The sequence below is a fragment of the Carlito syrichta genome, unplaced genomic scaffold, assembly GCF_000164805.1.
Source record: "Carlito syrichta isolate Samal-C Ts95f unplaced genomic scaffold, Tarsius_syrichta-2.0.1 Scaffold308819, whole genome shotgun sequence".
In the NCBI taxonomy this organism is placed as follows: domain Eukaryota; kingdom Metazoa; phylum Chordata; class Mammalia; order Primates; family Tarsiidae; genus Carlito; species Carlito syrichta.
Genome location: NW_007252915.1, coordinates 1,144,797 through 1,162,382, shown reverse-complemented (window position 1 = coordinate 1,162,382; position 17,586 = coordinate 1,144,797). Strand labels below are relative to the sequence as shown.

General features: G+C 38.5%; 1 protein-coding gene across 3 annotated transcripts in view; it reads left to right on the top strand.

The window, feature by feature from the left end:
* Positions 1–17,586, top strand: part of WARS2 (tryptophanyl tRNA synthetase 2, mitochondrial) — an 87,637-nt gene that overhangs the window by 41,891 nt on the left and 28,160 nt on the right. For 2 of the 3 annotated variants that reach the window (XM_008065901.2, XM_021716458.1), the window contains one exon: positions 7,235–7,492. In XM_008065901.2, the coding sequence (XP_008064092.2) occupies positions 7,235–7,492 (258 nt within the window). The remainder of the gene's footprint in view (positions 1–7,234; positions 7,493–17,586) is intronic. The other variant, XM_021716459.1, reaches the window with a different exon arrangement.

Below are 17,586 nucleotides of genomic sequence, written 5' to 3'. Positions count from 1 at the left end.
AGTAATAGAGCAAGGACTTAAATTCAGTCTGTCTAACACTAGATCTTGTTTCTTAATCAGGGCTAATAACCAAACTAGTTAGTTATGAGAGTCGTATTTCACTGCTTGACTTTGTTATACCCTTCTAACTTAGCATAAAGTTGAGTTAACAGTCTGAGCTGATAGGAGGGTCTGAGCTGATGCAAAGAGTTGGAACAGTCTTATGTATTGTATCATTGTGCAGGTTGGATGAGAAAGGGAGCCATAGTTAGCTGGAAAAGGAAATGTGTTTCACCTGGTAGAGGTCTCATAACAACCAAAGAGATTCCTTCTTTTGTAAACTATCTTTATACCAGGAAAATAACTTTAGAAATGTTTTTCTCTGTTGGTACCATGGGTACCTTGTAAGAAATCCACACTGTCTGTTTCTCAGAGGTTCAGAACACTCAAGATAGTCATGGAGTTATTTCATACACTGTGTGTAAGAATTTCTGGTATCTCAGCTTCACTTAGCCAAGACCACTTGTTGTTAGTCTAGGTTTTGATCAACCAACTGAGCTAGCCATGAGACCTACTTATTAGCTGCTAAATCCACTTTAGCAGAGCAGGAGATCAGAAGGAATTAGAGAGTTTGCCAAGCAGGGAAATGGGTAGATAAGGACATCCTGGGCAGAGATAATTTTGTCTTCTATCCATTACAATTCCAATGCGAAAAACTTATTAGTGTGATTATTTTTTGGTGATATCCAGGCTATGTATGCTTTCTGAACTCCTGAGCCATAGGATTTATGGAAGTGGACATTGCCAAGTCTACTTAGCTATCGAAGATGTTGTGCTTACTTGTCATTGGTATCTTCTCTCACCACTGGAGAGGCTCTAACCACAACTTCATAATCTGTTGACCTTCATGGCTGCTGAATATGAGATCTGAATTTCCTGGAGCCAAAGGGGTCTCTCTGATCATACATTAATAAATCATTGTCTCAGAGAGTTTATCACCTTAAAATGTAAATTATAAGCAAATGAACCTACTCTTCACATTTTTAGTCTTTTTTATTTATGTGTGTGTGTTTCTGTGTCTCCTAGCAGGTTGGCAGCTAGGAAAATAGTTATATAGTAGTTGGCTTAGAACAGTGGTTTCTCAATCTTGGGCTCACATTAGAATCACCTGGGGAGCTTTTAAAAATCCCAATGCTCACGCCAAATCCCAGACTGATTAAATCAGAATCTCTGGGGGGTGGGACCCAGGCATCAATATTTTTTAAAGCTCCCAAGTGATTACAAAGGAGCCAGGATTGAGAACTGTTGGCTTAGAAGGTAACTTCTCTTTTTCATTCATAGTGTTTTCATCTGTACTTCATTTTGTGCAGTTGAAGTCAATTTTAAGACTAGATTATTGGTGCCCAAAATCCCCTCAAACTTTGGCATACATCAGAATCACTTGGAAAGCTTGTTAAAGCACAGATCACATAATGCTTTTCATGACTTCTCCTGGGATAAGCCCCACCCTTACAATTCTTAAAATAGTAGATATAGAGTTGGGACGCAAGACTTTGCATTTCTAACAGATTCCCATTATGGCGATATTGCTGGTGCCAGGAACCTACTTTAAGAATCTTTGCTCTAATGCCTTCTTCTCACCTTCCTTCTGCTCTTTTCCACTGGTGGTGGCCAAGGCACCTGCCTCAGACAGCCTATACTCACAGTACCAGTGCTAGGAAAGGTAATGGATACGTGAAGGGCTTTAGCATGTTGCCCCACCTCCAAGTAATCATGCAATCTAAGCAAACCCAGCTTGCTCTGTATGCAAATACACCCTCCTCTTCATGCAGAATTGCTCCCCTAAGTGCCCTCTCCTTCAGAATTGGAGCCATCCCCGGATAGGTTTCTGGTGTCCAAAAATGGAAGTTGGAGATCACTTTCCCACAAAAAACATTCTGTGAATGGTGTTTAGGTATAGCTGAAGTCATGTTGTTAAAACTATTGTTCAGGAATATTGTGGGCTTCGATGGGCTGCTTCCCAGGGGCTTAGACACCATTTGAAATGAAAAGAATTTGATTTCTGAATTTCAGAAAACCAATTTTTAAACAAGCTCTTAGAACTAACTTGTTCAGCAACTGCCTATGACTGGGACATTTGGCTTATTTTGTTTATAGTTATTTTACCCTTTACATTTGGAGCCAAAGTAGGGGAGAAAAGATTTTTCACGCATTCAGTTAACATGTATAAGATGCCTTCAATGTAGCTGGCACTGTGTTATGTACTGGGGATATGAAGCTGAAAGCGACAGTCCCTGCCCTAGAAGAGCTCATGTTCTAGGTGGAAGATACTTGCAAAGCAAATAAGAAAATATTGAAAACACTTACCAAGTTACCAGTATGATATTTGCAATAATGAAGAACTATTGAAGGAGCGATCTGTTCTGCTGAGAGAGAGAGAGAGAGAGAGAGAGAGAGAGAGAGAGATGGAGGGAGAGGGGGAAAGAGAAAGGGGAGAGGGAGAAGGGGAGAGAGAAAAGCGAGGAGGGAAGTGGGGAGAGAGCAAGGGAAGGAGGGAGAGGGAGAGAGACTGATGGTGTGTGTGTGTGTGTGTGTGTGTGTGTGTGTATTTTGTAGGGGGAGGGGGTGCGTCCAAGAGGGTTAGGATCAGGAAGAGGTTGTTAGGGCTAGAAGGCTAAGAGGAGTTCCCAGAAGAAAAGGGGTTGAAGGACATTCTAGAGTGATGGAACAGTCTGAATGCAGGGGGAAGTAAGCTATGGGAAAAAGACAAGTAAGCAGGTCAGCTCCCCGTGTAGTGTGATTGGAGAAAAACTGGGAAGGGCATTAATTATCCCAAAGTTGGAGCCTTAACCCAGTGGAAGAAATGAGATTTATGCGAAGTCAGTATATGTGATATTTGCATTTCTACCCCAGACTTTCTTAATATTTTTCTTCTCCTGTATATTTCTTAGTACCCTGGAGAAAACAGGTTTAGTTTCAACAAAAGGTTAATACTTTGAAAATGTCTCAAATCAAGTGGTTTTCAAACTGTGCTCTGGAAGCCCCCTTTGAGGTTGGCTAGGGTGAGGTCAAAAGAGCAGGCAGGGGCCTGCTGGGTGTCCCTCAGGAGCTCTACCATTATCTATCCACCTATCAAGCTTTTCTTCAGATCATTCTAAATATTGGGCACAGCCAATAAGAAAATTACATTTGGAAAAGGGTACACAACCAAAACAAAGTTTTAAAAACCGGTGTAATCTAATCTTCATATATTTAGTAAAAGTCTGAGGACTTGGTGTGGATTGCCAAGTCTCTCAGCTACTGGCCAAAGGATGAATATTCTCAATCAGCTGAAGAAGGAGCATCCGGCAGGCATTGATCTGAATGTGTGAACAGTGATAATGGTTGGTAGGATAAGCTTTCAATTGGCCAGAAGAGGCAATAATAAAATTATATCTTCCCAGAACAAACACTGTAAGATCAATATTAGAATTTTCTTATGAGGGCAAACTAATCTTTTCTTAAACATTTCAGAGCTTTCTTTATACTGTAACATTTTTAGTACTTCTTGATCTAGTACCTGTATTTACTCATCCTGTTCGATATAAAAATAAATTATGCAGTGGTAGTTAGGATGTTTATAGCAAGACAATGACCCTTGCTGATTTGGTTTAGCAAGAAGTGTTATTAGGAATTAAAATATTTTGTGTTATATATCATGTTATAATTATTTATGTCTTGTTTAGATAGTATGTTAATTTGGTTTTAATCACTTTGCTAATAAAAACTAAAGGGACTTGCCAGTTTATTTGTACTTACGCATAACTTTTGCATTTAAATGTGGCTTAGCTGCCCTGAGGTGGTGATATAATCTTTTCTGGGAGTCAAAATCTCATGATTTTATATCTATCATTTTTTTCTGATGAGGAGACACTCACTGAGGTGCTGTTTGACAGAAAATTTTAAAAACCCTGAAGAAAATAGCCCAAAGATATGTTTGGGTACAAAAGAAATAGCTACAGAAGGTCACCTGCCTGTGACATTATGCAGGTTATTTAACCTTGCAGTGTCCTTCCCTGGAACATGAGGCCAATTATCCCTACCTTCATTAAATGAGATGAGGTACACGAAATGGCCATGTTTCCCAAAGTTAAATTTTACCCGAAGAGGGAAACTACTTACTGCAAAAGTATTCCGTCACATGGTAGAAGGATGGCACAGTGCACGTAGGGGAAATAGATGCATAACTCTTGAAATTTAGAAGTGGCTTACATAAGGCTGTGGGAAACATTTTTTAAAATTGAGTTTGTTCCCTTTAAACACTTTCATTGGACTAATAACACACATTAAGTACTTATAATACACGCCCTGTAAGTAACTCACAGTCTAATTGGTTAGTCAGTCTTTTGTTTTTAAAAATATTTTTTCCTTCTATTTTAATTGTTAACCTACGTATTGTTTCTCATTTGAGGGTGACCTGCTTTCTCTAATACTGAGTATTTGCCATATTGATTCTCAAGTCTGAGTATCTGGTTTCATTTCTAAGCAGAAATGAACCCATTTTTCTCAGTGCTGAGTGAGCATTTCTTAACAGACCAGGACTCTCCCTACCTTCTGGAGGAAAGAGCTGAATATTGCAGAACACTGTTGAGCTGTGGCCAGAGCCTTCAGAGGAGCACCTGGCTCCTCACAGCCAGGGCCATGCCTGGTCTCCTCTGTTTCAGTTCTTGAATCCTTAATTGGTAGTAGAAGCATTTTCAAGACAATGTTGAAAACACATTTCAGGAGTCTAGGATTAAAATAGTAAGGTGATATAAATCACATAACTGAGAAACACTAAAAAAGAGCTAAAGAGTGAGAGCTTTAAACAGTATTTTTAATTTATACACAGTTAGAAAACAGAAATAGATTTCCATCCCTTTTAGCTGGTGATGTTGTTGAGTCCTTTTTTTTATTATTACAATCTGTGATAAGAGGTCATTTATATAACCAAAGCATCTTAGTGGCCGCTCAGCCAAGTTTTTGGTTTATCTTTGACTGTAGTCAAAGCAAGTGTGATGAATGAACAATTGAGGTAACAACCGGATACAAGCAGGACTTTGTAAGAAGAGTCTTGAAATCTTCAGTTGAAGTCTTTGTTTCTCACCACCATATGGAAGTTGAAAGTGTTTTGAAGCTGGTAGGCAGCTTTCTTTTGATGTATTTTATTCACTTAGAATTAAGGACAGAAACTCTCTTAAGTTAATCACAAAAATTGTCTTATGTCGTACTTAGTAGCTTGGGTGTTTTCAGTTATTTTTGAGTGCAGTAAGAAAACTATACATTTTATATATGCTCAGTACCTTACAACAGAAATAGTTTCAATTTGTCTGTCAGTTGACAAGTATGTTCTACCTTTGATTGAAACAACCACCCTTCCTTCTGCTGCATATTAAATCCCAGGGCTGAAGCTGCCCATTGGTAGTGCTGGTTCTGTTACATCTAAAAGGAACCAATAAATGCATTTGTTGGAAGTGGCATCTGTTAAGGAAATATACCTGAAATAAAAATGAGGGCCTATTTTGTAAAATGCTTCTTTCTTGTCTTCTGTGTGCTACAGTGGAATTGTGTATTGATGCTCCAGGCTTCCCCAGGAAAGAATGTCTGTGGGCTGGTCCTGAAGCTGTTTTCCTTGTGGTTTGTCTCCTGTCCAAACCCAAGGGAAGCCAGGCTCCTTTCGTTTTCATTCTTTTCCAAAAAACTCTAGTGCTTTTGAACACAGAACCCCCATCCTCCCACCACCCAAACTCTGCATTCCAACTGCGTGATTTCATGGTACCAGGCGTGTCTCCCCTGCCATGCCGTCAGGCCGCCTGCTGACTCTTGCAGGGGGAACAGACGGGAACATAAACTCACTGCAGAAGAGCAGGACGCTCTCTGTATATTTTTAAGACCAGGAATCCAGTTCCCATTTACAGGCTGTATTTTTTTAATAGCTCCTTGAAAATTGAACAAAACATTTCTTGTTGCTCTTATTTCTTGACAATATCATTCCCTCTGCACTGATGTATAGAATCTCAGAAACTAGAGAATGGAAAAGATGTATTAGATCATGTCTAGCTCATTCCCACTGGTCACAATACTTTTTTTTTTCCCTTCCCACAGTCTTTCCTCTAAGGTTTTTCTCTTCTTGTTTTCTCAGGAATTTGTTTTCTCCATTTCTCTTGGGGAATAATTTCTGAGATTGACCATGAAGGAATTTATGTGGAAATATTCATATTCTTCTTTTTCCAGCTTAATATTCCTAGTCTTCATAACCCTTTCCATTACCATAAACACTCCCTCTCCTTCCTAGGTCAAGTATTTCAGGATGGTATTTTTTTTTCCTTTCCATTTATTAAGTTCAGAGTTTGTTTTTCTGCTTTGCTTTCTCTCTTCATCAATCAGACCCTAAAGCCCATTAATCATTTCTTGCTGCACTGAAAATGCCTTTGCTTATTCCCATATCAGAAACACAGAGCTGGTTAAGGTCCCTAGTATTAGAGGAAGGCTCACAAATATGTACTCATTTATGCTAGCTTCTCTTACTCTCTCTCTCCCTCAATTGTCAACTAGAAACTTTCAAAAATATTGTTTCTAAATTATGATTTACGTATTTAGTCCTCTGGAGGCCTATTGTGTCTGTGTATGATTTTGAGTGGCAGGATTATGTTGGTTCTCAATTACCTAAAAGATATTTTTCATATCCTCAGAGTCACAAATATTTTGGGTCAAGTACAATTCTGGGCCATGGAGCTATAATGTAGTATTCTATTTTAGGGCTGTCATCGTAAGAGTAGAAAGGAAATTAGACTGTATTTGTAGGGTCTGGAATTCTTGGGGAAAGGGAAGGGCAAAATTTAAGCAGGCTTGGCACTTGCATATCTAAAGTAGATTAGCTCTCAGGAGCTAGTAGAAGGCTCATGTTATGTTGTCACATTGTGTACCTTTACTTAACTTTTCATAAACATATTCTCTATCTCCAGTTAGATTGCATCCTCTTAGGAATGCATACCTTTTCTTGTGTCTCTCTTCTTTGTGTTTGTAAGCTCTTGAGTGCAAAAAAAATTTTTTTAAATCTTTTTTGGTCCCCAGTGGCACCTAGCATGGTGATTTGCAGAGTAGGCACAAAATAAACACATGTTGTCTATCAGACGGCAGTTTACAGAAATAGTACTAGCTATCATAGCTGCAGTAATGTGGGCATATGATTCGTGGATTCTCCAAGAGCAAATTTGTTTGTCTTCCTTTGTTCCAGAAAGACGGCATGAAACGAGTCTTTTCGGGCATTCAGCCTACAGGAATCCCCCACCTGGGCAATTACCTGGGCGCCATTGAGGGCTGGGTGAGGTTGCAGAATGAGTATGACTCTGTGCTGTACAGCATTGTTGACCTCCACTCCATCACCGTCCCCCAAGAGCCCACTATCCTTCGGCAGAGCATCCTGGACATGACTGCTGTTCTTCTTGCCTGTGGCATAAACCCAGAGAAAAGCATCCTTTTCCAGCAATCTCAGGTCAGTTCATTGGATTAGAGCTGGGAAAACTTTTCTTCGCACTGTTTTTGAGGAAAATTTTTGAGCGGTTCCTATAGCTTCTGTTTGTGATTTTTGAACATAGTTTGAGGTGGACTTCATCACATATGATTATTTCAGTCTAGCGCTTTACCTGTATTTATATTATTAAGTATCATTAAAATTTCAATAATATTTTTCAACTTTTCCTCCATTATACTTGGTAAGTTTATAATAATTCATATACCAAAAAGTTGGTTCTCTTTAGTACTCCTAACCCTATAATTGTTTTTCTATGCTGGGTTGCATTCAAACTGATGACTTCATGCTGTTGACTAATCTTGTGCTCAAGGATAGAATTTAGTGGCCAGTGGTTTTCTGTAATTCCAGTGTTGCTTTATTGGATATTACATTTGGAAGGCCTATTGGATATTTCCCATTGTTCATTCTTTATATGATAGTGTTTGAGAAGATTTGATAGAACAGACTGGGAAATTAGAAAACAAAGTACCAGTGTCTTGTGTTTAAGCCTAGAAAGACTTCAGAGCAAAGCCAAAATATTGGAGTCGCAATTTACTGTGGATGAATCAGTTTGTTCTTGGATAGGCAGACAGCCTGACCCAGACACAGGGCAATTAAAATATGCCCTAGAAAAGGAAGATGAAAATTCTAACTGGATTATGCCCTCATTAGATATCTGGTTAAATCTTGTGACAAAGCTCAGCCAATAAATTGTATGTTATACATGCTATGGTACATGTTAACATGCATGCATATATATATGATCTCCCTTGATCATAAACTTAAGAATATCATTATTTTACATGTTTTATTATTCACATAACTTAATGTGATAGTTCACACAGAGCAACCTATTAAAAATATGTAATAAGTGAAGAGAATGCAGTGGTCCTTTAGCTTCCAGAGAGTATTGGTTCTAGGACCCCCACAGCTACCAAAAATCTGTGGATGCTCAAGTCCCATCTATAAAATTGCTTAGTATTTGCGTAGAACCTATGCACATTCCTCTCATTTACTTTACATCAGCTCTAGATTACTTATAATACCTAATACAATGTAACTGCTATATAGATAGTTGTTATGCTATATTGCCTTTTTATTTGTATTTTTATTGTGCTGTTATTTATTTTTTCCTGAACATTTTAAATCTGTAGTTTATTGAGTCCAGGGATGTGGAACCCATGGGATTGAAGGGAATCATCAGAAAATAAATGTAGCTATTAACTTAAACTTGTTGCCAGCTTGGAAATAATTCAGGTACTTGGAGACATTTGTTATGTACCATTTCTACCTTACAGATCTTTACCTTATGGGTTCTTACCTTATAGGTCTTACCTTCTTCAAGCTAGTTGTCACTAGGTTGCTCATGCTCTTGGTCATTCTATCTCAGAAGGATTCCCACCTTTTCTTTGAAAGGAATGCACCTCTCATATTTCATAAAACAATGTTTGTTCAAACACTTCACATCCATCGTCGACGCTGGAGAGCTGGTCATCATTAGAGCCACTTTTTTAGTCACTTGGATGCATTTTGCAAAGCATATCGTCTTCACTCCATCTAAGCTGTTTCTAATACAAGCTCTCTTTTTATCCTTATTTGATACTATTTCTAAAAGTTGTATTCTAGGCCAAAAGTACCTATCTTCATACTTCTTGTAGGTGAATATGTCTAATCTCTACAAAGTAACCCCTTGCCAGATTGCTTTTTTAAGTGATCTTTAAAATTAAAGGCTTATTTACAACCACATCCTGTACTTGTACTTTGAGCTCATACCCCCAAGAACAATGATCGTATTATAATTTTTTCCCCTTTGTAAGGGATTTTTGTTGGGAACCTCCATAAGCATCTCAAATTTGCAATCATTGAGATATCTTCCTCTACTTAGTACTCTGTTGTTCAGAATACCAATTGAAAGAGCAACCCACAATATGGGAGACTTTGTAAGGAGTCCTTCCTAAATGAGGAGTAATAAAATTCATCTTCCCTTTCCATGGAACCTGAGGAACTCAGTGGCTCCAGGGTGATGTGGTCTAGGTCAGCAGAGACGACAGCACTGACTGTTGCAAGCCTGTCTTGCAGCCCCGTGTGGTTCTGAAGCTGTCTCCCAGGTCCCTTCCTGCCATCCCTCAGAGTTCCCTTGTGGGGAGTTTTGGTAGCTTGCCAGCAAAACTTGAGGGAAATACACATTTTGCCCACATTCTAAAACCTGTCTCCTGAAGGCAATGTGAAAGACTTCCTCAGGTGTCTCTCTAGCCTTAAAGCAAACTTGATCTTGACCGTTTTCTTCTTTGACTCAGGCAACCAACCTTATTACAACTCTGCAGATGGATGGGATATTTTATCACGTTCTCTTTCCTTTTTAAAAATACTTAATAAAGAAAAAACTTAAACTGTTTGCAACAGTAGAGAGGATAGTATACTGTACTTCCATCAATTACTAACATTTTGTGATTTGTCTCATTGATGCTCTTTTCTTTGAAGTATTTTAAAGCAGACACCACATATCATGACTTTTTTTCTCTCTTTTAATTTTTATTTTGAAATTATGGGGTACAATTCAGGGTTAGGTATACAAATATTCATTGTGCAGGTACCCTTATTGATGAGGTATGCCCCCCCTTCCCCAGGCAGATATCGACTACTGTCAATCCCAGCTACCCACCTCCTCCCCCCCTCCCCACAGTTTCCCACTATTTTCAACTTTCAGTCCCTTTCCTACAGTAATACAGTAGTTGTTCAAGGTCCACTTATGAGTGAGAACATGTGATACTCAGCTCTTTGTTTCTGTGAGAGATCACTCAGTATTATAAACTCTAATTCCATCCACATTTCTGTGAAGTTCTTAATTCTGTTCTTTTGAATGGCTGGATAATATTCCATTGTATATACGTACCACATTTTTTAAAATACAGTCCTCTTTTGGTGGGCAGCACGGTTGGTTCCATGTTCTTACTATTGTGAACAATGCTGCAATAAACATACCTGTGCAGGTATCTTTTTTATAGAGTGACCTGAGTTCTTCTGGGTATACTCCTAGTAGGTGGATTGTGGGGTCATATGGAAGGTCAATTTTTAGAACTTTTATGAATTGCCACACATATCATGACTTTTACTTCCTAAATATTTTCGTGTACCTCTCTATAAATTCAGAATTTTTTCTTACACAGCCACAATACTGTCATGACATCTAACAAAGCTAATAATTCCATATTATCTAATCCCCAAATTGCCCTGATCCTCCCAAAAATGTCTTTTATAATTTGCTTCTTTGAGAGAAGATCTATCGAGATCCACATATTGCATTTGGTTTTGGATCTTAGGTCTCTTTTTTCATTCCTTTTGATTTGTTCCTCAAATTTTAATTTATTTCTTGTAAAATTAGTACCTCTGCACTTAAAAGTATTCAAAATTTTGATTTTTCTTCTTTTTTTAATGCCTTTGATGTATTAAGTTTCCTTTTTATTTACTATAAGTTAATTCTTTGGAACTTAAAAATAAGCCTTACTATTTTGGTTGCTTTTCCTTTGCATCAATCTGTGTTAGCTGATGGCCAGTGACTATGAGCTACTGTCCCACATAGTTGGTCATTACCCTTTGCATTAATGTGGATGGAAACTGTGCTGGCCGCTTGCCCATGGAGCACCTGGAAAGGAACATTAGACATCAGCTCCTTTCAAATGATCGTAAAGTCTCAGGTTGTTCATAGGTGAGGACGGAAAAATCTTCCTCAGGCTTTATCTTAAAATCGTGAAGACATGTATTGGCTTTTCCTTCTTAGGACCGTTTTCAAGTATACACATAATCAAATAAGCTGGTCTCCCTGAAGTAGTTGTTGTTTTAAACACATGGCTTCATATTTGCAGTGCTCTAGTAGATGAAAGAATTATTGTGGGGATGCTTTATGTTTTGTGATACAAAAATCAATAATTGGCAGCTTTTTTTTTTTTTTTAAAGCTTTGAACTTTTATCTTCATTATTTATTTATTTGTTTGTTTTTAGAGGCAGAGTCTTGCTATGTTGCCCAGGCTGGTCTTGAACTCCTGGTCTCAAGCAATCCTTACACCTCAACTTCCCAAAGTGCTGGCATTACAGGTATGAGCTACTATACCAGGCCAACTGCTGACTTTTTTTCTTAATTTTAAATTGACAAAAATTATATATATTTATGGTGTACAACATGATGTTTTGAAACATGTATACATTGTAGAATGGCTAAATTAAGCTATTTAATATATGCATTACCTCACTTTTTTGTGGTGAGAACATTTAACATCTACTCTCTTAGCAGTTCTCAGGTATACAATACATTGTTATTGACCATCGTCACCATGTGTTTACAATAGATCTCTTGAACTGATTCCTCTTGTCTAATTGAAATTTTGTATTTTTGACCAGTCTTATTATTTCCCCTACCACCTGAACCCTGGTAACCACCATTCTACTCTGCTTCTGTGAGTCTGATGACTTTTTTAGATTCCACATATGAGTGAGATCATACAGTCTTTCTGTGCTTGGCTTATTTCACTTAACATGTCTTCTAGGTACATCCAGATTGCTGCAAATGACAGGATTTCCTTTTTCAAGGCTGCCCAGTATGCCACCGTGTACATATATCATGTTTTATTCATCCATCTGTTGATGGACACTTTGATCGCTTTTGATGAATACTTAGGTTGACTATCCATATCTTGGCTCTTGTCAATAATGCTACAATGAACTTGAGAGTACAGGTAATCTCTTTGACATCCTGGTTTCATTTCCTTTAGATATAGACCCAGTAGAGAGATTGCTGATTTATATGGTAGTTCTATTTTTAATTTTTTGAGGAACTTCCTTACTGTTTTCCATTGATGACTGCATTAGTATATATCCACACCAACAGTGTGTAAGGGTGCTCTTTCTCCATATCCTTGCCAACACTTAATGTCTTTCATCTTTTTTGTAATAGCCATTCTAACTGGTGTGAGGTGATCAGCCTGTGTAGTCTCCAACAGATGGGGGCCGAAAAGAAAATAATCATTGCATTTTTAGATCTATAAAAAAAGTTGGAAGTTTTATTATTCACATAATTTAATGTGATAATCCACACAGAGCAACTGGTTAAAAAATATGTAATAAGTGAAATGAGTACAGTGGTCCTTCAATTTCCAGAGAGTGTTGCTTCCAGGATCCCCGCAGCTACCAAAATCTGTGGATGCTCAAGTTCCTTATATAAAATGGCTTAGTATTTGCATAGAACCTGCACACATTCCTCTCACTTATTTTAAGTCAGCTCTAGATTACTTATAATATCTAGTTTATTAGAAAACTAATACTTTAAAGTGACTATGGTTTATCAAGCCATTTCATGTGTTTGTTCTCTTAATCATTAAAACGGCCACATTAGATATTACTGTTATCTTTCTTTCACTAATGAATAAATTAAGGTATGAAGAGATTAAGTGAGTTAGAAAATGTACTTAAAACTATCTTAAGAGAGAGGCCTTGTACTTAGTAAATGCTCAACATCCGTAACTTCTCTTTATTTATTTATTTATTTTTGGAGTCAGGGTCTCACTCTGTTGCCCAGGTTGGAGTGCAGTGGTACCATCAAGGCTCACCACAGCCTCTACCTTCTGGAGTCAGGCGATCCTTTCACCTCAGCCCCTGGGGAGTGGGGACTACAGGCAAGTGCCACCATGCCCAGCTCACTTTTTGTTGTTTTTTTGCAGAGATGAGGTCTCGCTATGTTGCTTAGGCTGGTCTTGAACTCCCGGGCTCAATCATTCTCCCATGTCTGCCTCCCAAAGGGCTGAGATTACAGGTATGAGCCACTGTGCCAGGCGTTCAACTTCTTAATTAGCTGCTTAAGGTCACACAGCCTCATAGGTGGCAAAGCCAGGACACCTTTTCTCTTCCCCTGAAGTGCCGCGTGAGGAAGATGTGCTCATGGAGTGGGAACCTTGTTCTGCTCCCTGCCTGCAGCCCTTCTCAAGCCCGTGGCTCTGCCTCAGAAGCTGCTGGCAGAGGGGCAGTGGGGGCTGGAGCTGACCCCAAGGCCCTCAGCATTTCCCGCCTGCACAATTGAATTGCCCCTCCTCTCTTGCCCCAGCCTCACAGGCTGGTGGTTCGTTTGCCACCTGGCAGCCACGGCTATCTTTCCACTAAAAGCACATCAGCGCCTCTCTCCTTTCTCAGGTAAAAATCTAAACTCAGCTTAGCTGGAAAATCCTTCAAGAACGAGGCCCTAGAGAACAGGAGGCCAACATTTCTTCTACTATACCACTGAGTCATGCAGACTTTTTATTGTCAGTTTATTTTGTGTTCAGGCGATCTGATTATCTTTGACCATAACTCTTTAAAGCAGAAGTTTAAGTTGTTTTTTCTGTTGTTTTTTTTGCAGAAAATTTGATAAATCCATTTACAATTTATAAAACAGATAGCAGAGATAATTTATCAACATTTAACTTTTTTGTTATTTCGTGTATATTGGTAGTTTTATAGTGCATTTAAGCCCTGAATTGAGCATTAAATATTTAACACAGGAGAGCAATTTAGAAAACAATTTTACTTAAAGTTTTGGAAGCCAGTGCCAGTTAAAATTAATGGTACCCACATCCCCCCCACACACAATTATTTACAAGTAGAATTAAGAATTTTTAAAATTGTGAGTGAGAGAAAAATCTTTTTATATTACATAATGTATTCTTTTCAGGTATATTTATTGTGTTAAGCAAAGTACTTGCTAAATTATAAAGACTATTTTTGCATGTGCTATTGTTGTACATCAGAAAAACTTCTAGTAATGATTTAAGACTGAGAGAGACTTTATCTGTGTTATAATGCTGATATTTTACCAATATTTTTCTTCTGCAGTTCTTTGCATTCTTTCTCAGCAGTCTGACTGGAACAATTTAGACTTATTGAAGATTTTTCTCATTATTTTCTTTTTCTTTCTCTCCCACTGGCCTCTAGTCATGTGCTTCCCCTAAAATATGTTCGCCATATGTGGGGAGTTTTATAGACCCTCTCCTCTGAAAGGTGTGTGTGTGTTTGAGAGACGGAGGGAGGGAGGAGAGGGGGAGGGAGGGAGAGAAGGAAAGAGAATGCCTGCGTGTGCGTTTGGCAGAGGTTTTCATCTGGGTGCCGAAGTCCATGGCGGGCCAGTCCTAGTGGGCCAGGAGACCTGAGTGCAAATCCAGCCCGAGTCCCACAGCTGACTCTGAGGTACAGGTCTCTATACCTTTTGTTGTTACTTTCTCTGCAGTCTAATCACTCTGCAGATGGAAGATAAAAATGGAGGGTGTGACCCTAGACACTGGCTTTCTGCCGAAAGTAGACCAGGAAAAGGTGAGGGAGGAAAGTGGAATCTGGGCTCCCTCATTCGAGTTCTGTTTTGTTTCCCAGGAAACTAAAATCACTAATAATAAGAAAGGAAGGGGGGCTGTGGAGGAATCGGTTTGGGAACGATAGCCAGAGGAACTGACTGCATGAGTCTCGGCTCACTGTGCACAAACGAAAGTTACACCTGACCTGTTATCTCTTATCTTAGCAGTGTAGAACCAAGACATGAAGTTGGACAGGCAAAAAAATTTAGGGAGAGTCTGGTGTTTTCATGTATCCTGGCAATTTTGAAACACATTTAAGTACATATTTATGTGTGTACATATTTTGTTAGCTAACAGCAACAGTTGCAAAATAGAAAGGGAGCGACCAAAATCTGTGTAGATTAATGGATTTGGGGAAGCTCTTTGTAATTTGACATCACCTCCAAAGTTCCTGGAGGGGATAAAGATCTCAGTGACCCTTGGCCTAAGTAATACAGGGAGTTAGGGAAATCGCCACATAACTAGACTCCATGTGTGTCCTTCTCTGCAGAGTTCCTGCTGGGACCACCCCCTTTCCTGGATCTATACTCCTGTATGACTTGATGAATAAGCTGCAGCATTTGTGAATAAGCTGCAGCATTTGTGTTATCCCTATCCTTGTCATAGAAAGAGGTTAACTATGCTTTCAAGGAGAGTTATTTTCTTTCTTTTTTTCAAGTCAGAGTCTCACTCTGTCACCCAGGCTGGAGGGCAGTGGCATGCTTATGGCCACCATAGCCTCAACCTGCTGGGCTCCGGTGATCCTTCCGCCTCAGCCTTCCAAGTGGCTGGAACTACAGGCATGCACCACCACGTCCAGCTAATTTTTTGATTTATTGTAGAGATGAGGTCTTGCCAAGTTGCCCAGGTTGGTCTTGAACCCCTGGGCTCAGGAAGTCCTCTCACCTCGGCCTCCCAAAGTGCTGGGATTATAGGTGCGAGCCACCGCGCCTGGCCAGATATTTTCTTACTATCAAGAACAATATTGCGAAAAGTACAGGCTTTTGGCTTGAATCTCACTGCCACCTCTTTTTGGTTGTGAGACAATGGGCAAGTTTCTTAAGCTCTCTGAATTCCCTTTTAAAATGCCTCTAACAGGAATTTAAATAAGGTGATACACAATGCTGGATGATTGTTAACTTTCTATCACCTTACTCCACTATATACTTACTTCCCTCACCCTAGGCTCCTTGATATTGTGAAATGTTTGTGTAAAGGTGGAGTGGAATTGGAAGATGGAGATAAAATTGATGATAATGCCTCTCTTCATTTTCAACAATAAAATATTTTCAGAAGCATTTGTTGTCAAAGGTTTTTGGGGAACTTTAAAAGAAATATTTCATATGTTCAGAAACATATGAAGGTGAATGTCTGCCTTTTGAAATGCTAACCTTTTGACATAATGCTTCATGTAGTTTCTGTTTTTTTTAACAAATAAAACATTAGAGGTATAATAGAAACTTTTGGCTTGGCTTACTCTAATGCTATTCCCCTCTCTGCCTCCCCAGAGTAAGCACTGTATTGATTTGATACTCATCATTCCAATGAATGTGTTTATACTTTTTATTGCATATGATGTATCCATAAACAATCTGTAATATTTGTTTTGCATGCTTTAAAACTGTGTAAATGGTACCATGCTGTACCTATATTCTTGCATCCATTTTTTGTGTGCAGTGTTACATGGTTGGGATTTATTTACTTTGCTGTACAATATTCTATTGTCTGGCTCTTTCACAATTTATTCACTTTCCTGGCAAAGAATATTTTGATCTTTTTCCATTCTTTTTATTGGTTGCTGCAAAAAAATACTAGAGTGAGCATACTTATGCCTTTTGTGTACATGTGAAAGACTTCCTCTGGGTTATGTGCCTAAGAGCTGAATCATGAGGATATGTGAGATATATATATATATCATCAGCATTACTGAGTATTTCCAGATTGCTCCCAAAATGGCATTCCAATTTATATTCCTACCAACAGGAGAGTTCCTGTTTTTGGTTGTGAGACAATGGACGAATTACTCAAGCTCTCTGAACCCCCTTTTTAATGTCTCTAATGTGAATTTAAATAAGGTGGTATATGATGCCAGGCAAATGTTGACTTTCTATCTCCCTATTCCACTATACACATACTTTGCTTACCCTAGGCTCTGTGGTATTGTGAAGCGTTTGAGAGTGTGGAGAGTTCCTTTTGGTCTAAGTCCTTGGCACTATTTGGTGTTATTAGATATTGGTTTTTTTGGCTATCACAATACAGTAAATGTGCTGTCTTGTTGCTTTAATTTACATTTCCTTGAATACTGGTAAGGTTAAGCACTTTTTTTTTCTTTGTTTTAACCTGTTTGTTTTCTTCTATGAATTATTTGTTCATATATTTTGCCCATTTTTAAATTGTTTGTATTTTTTATTTATTTGTCGTACTTCATTACACATTCTGAATACCAGCCCTTTGTAGTATATTGTCTCTGTTTCCGGTTTGTGGCTTGTCTTTTAAATGATGACTTTTATCATATAAAAGTTTTCATTTTAATGCAATCAATTCAGTATTTTATGGGGTGTGCTTTAAGTAATTCTTTTCTGTCCTAATACAATAAAGTTATTTTTCTTTATTATCTCCTGAGTGTTTTATGTTTTGCCTTTCACATTTAAGACTGAATTATGTACATCTTACACATTCTGACACTTTATATTAAAAAATCACATCGGTAAATAGCTCTACAAATCTCAT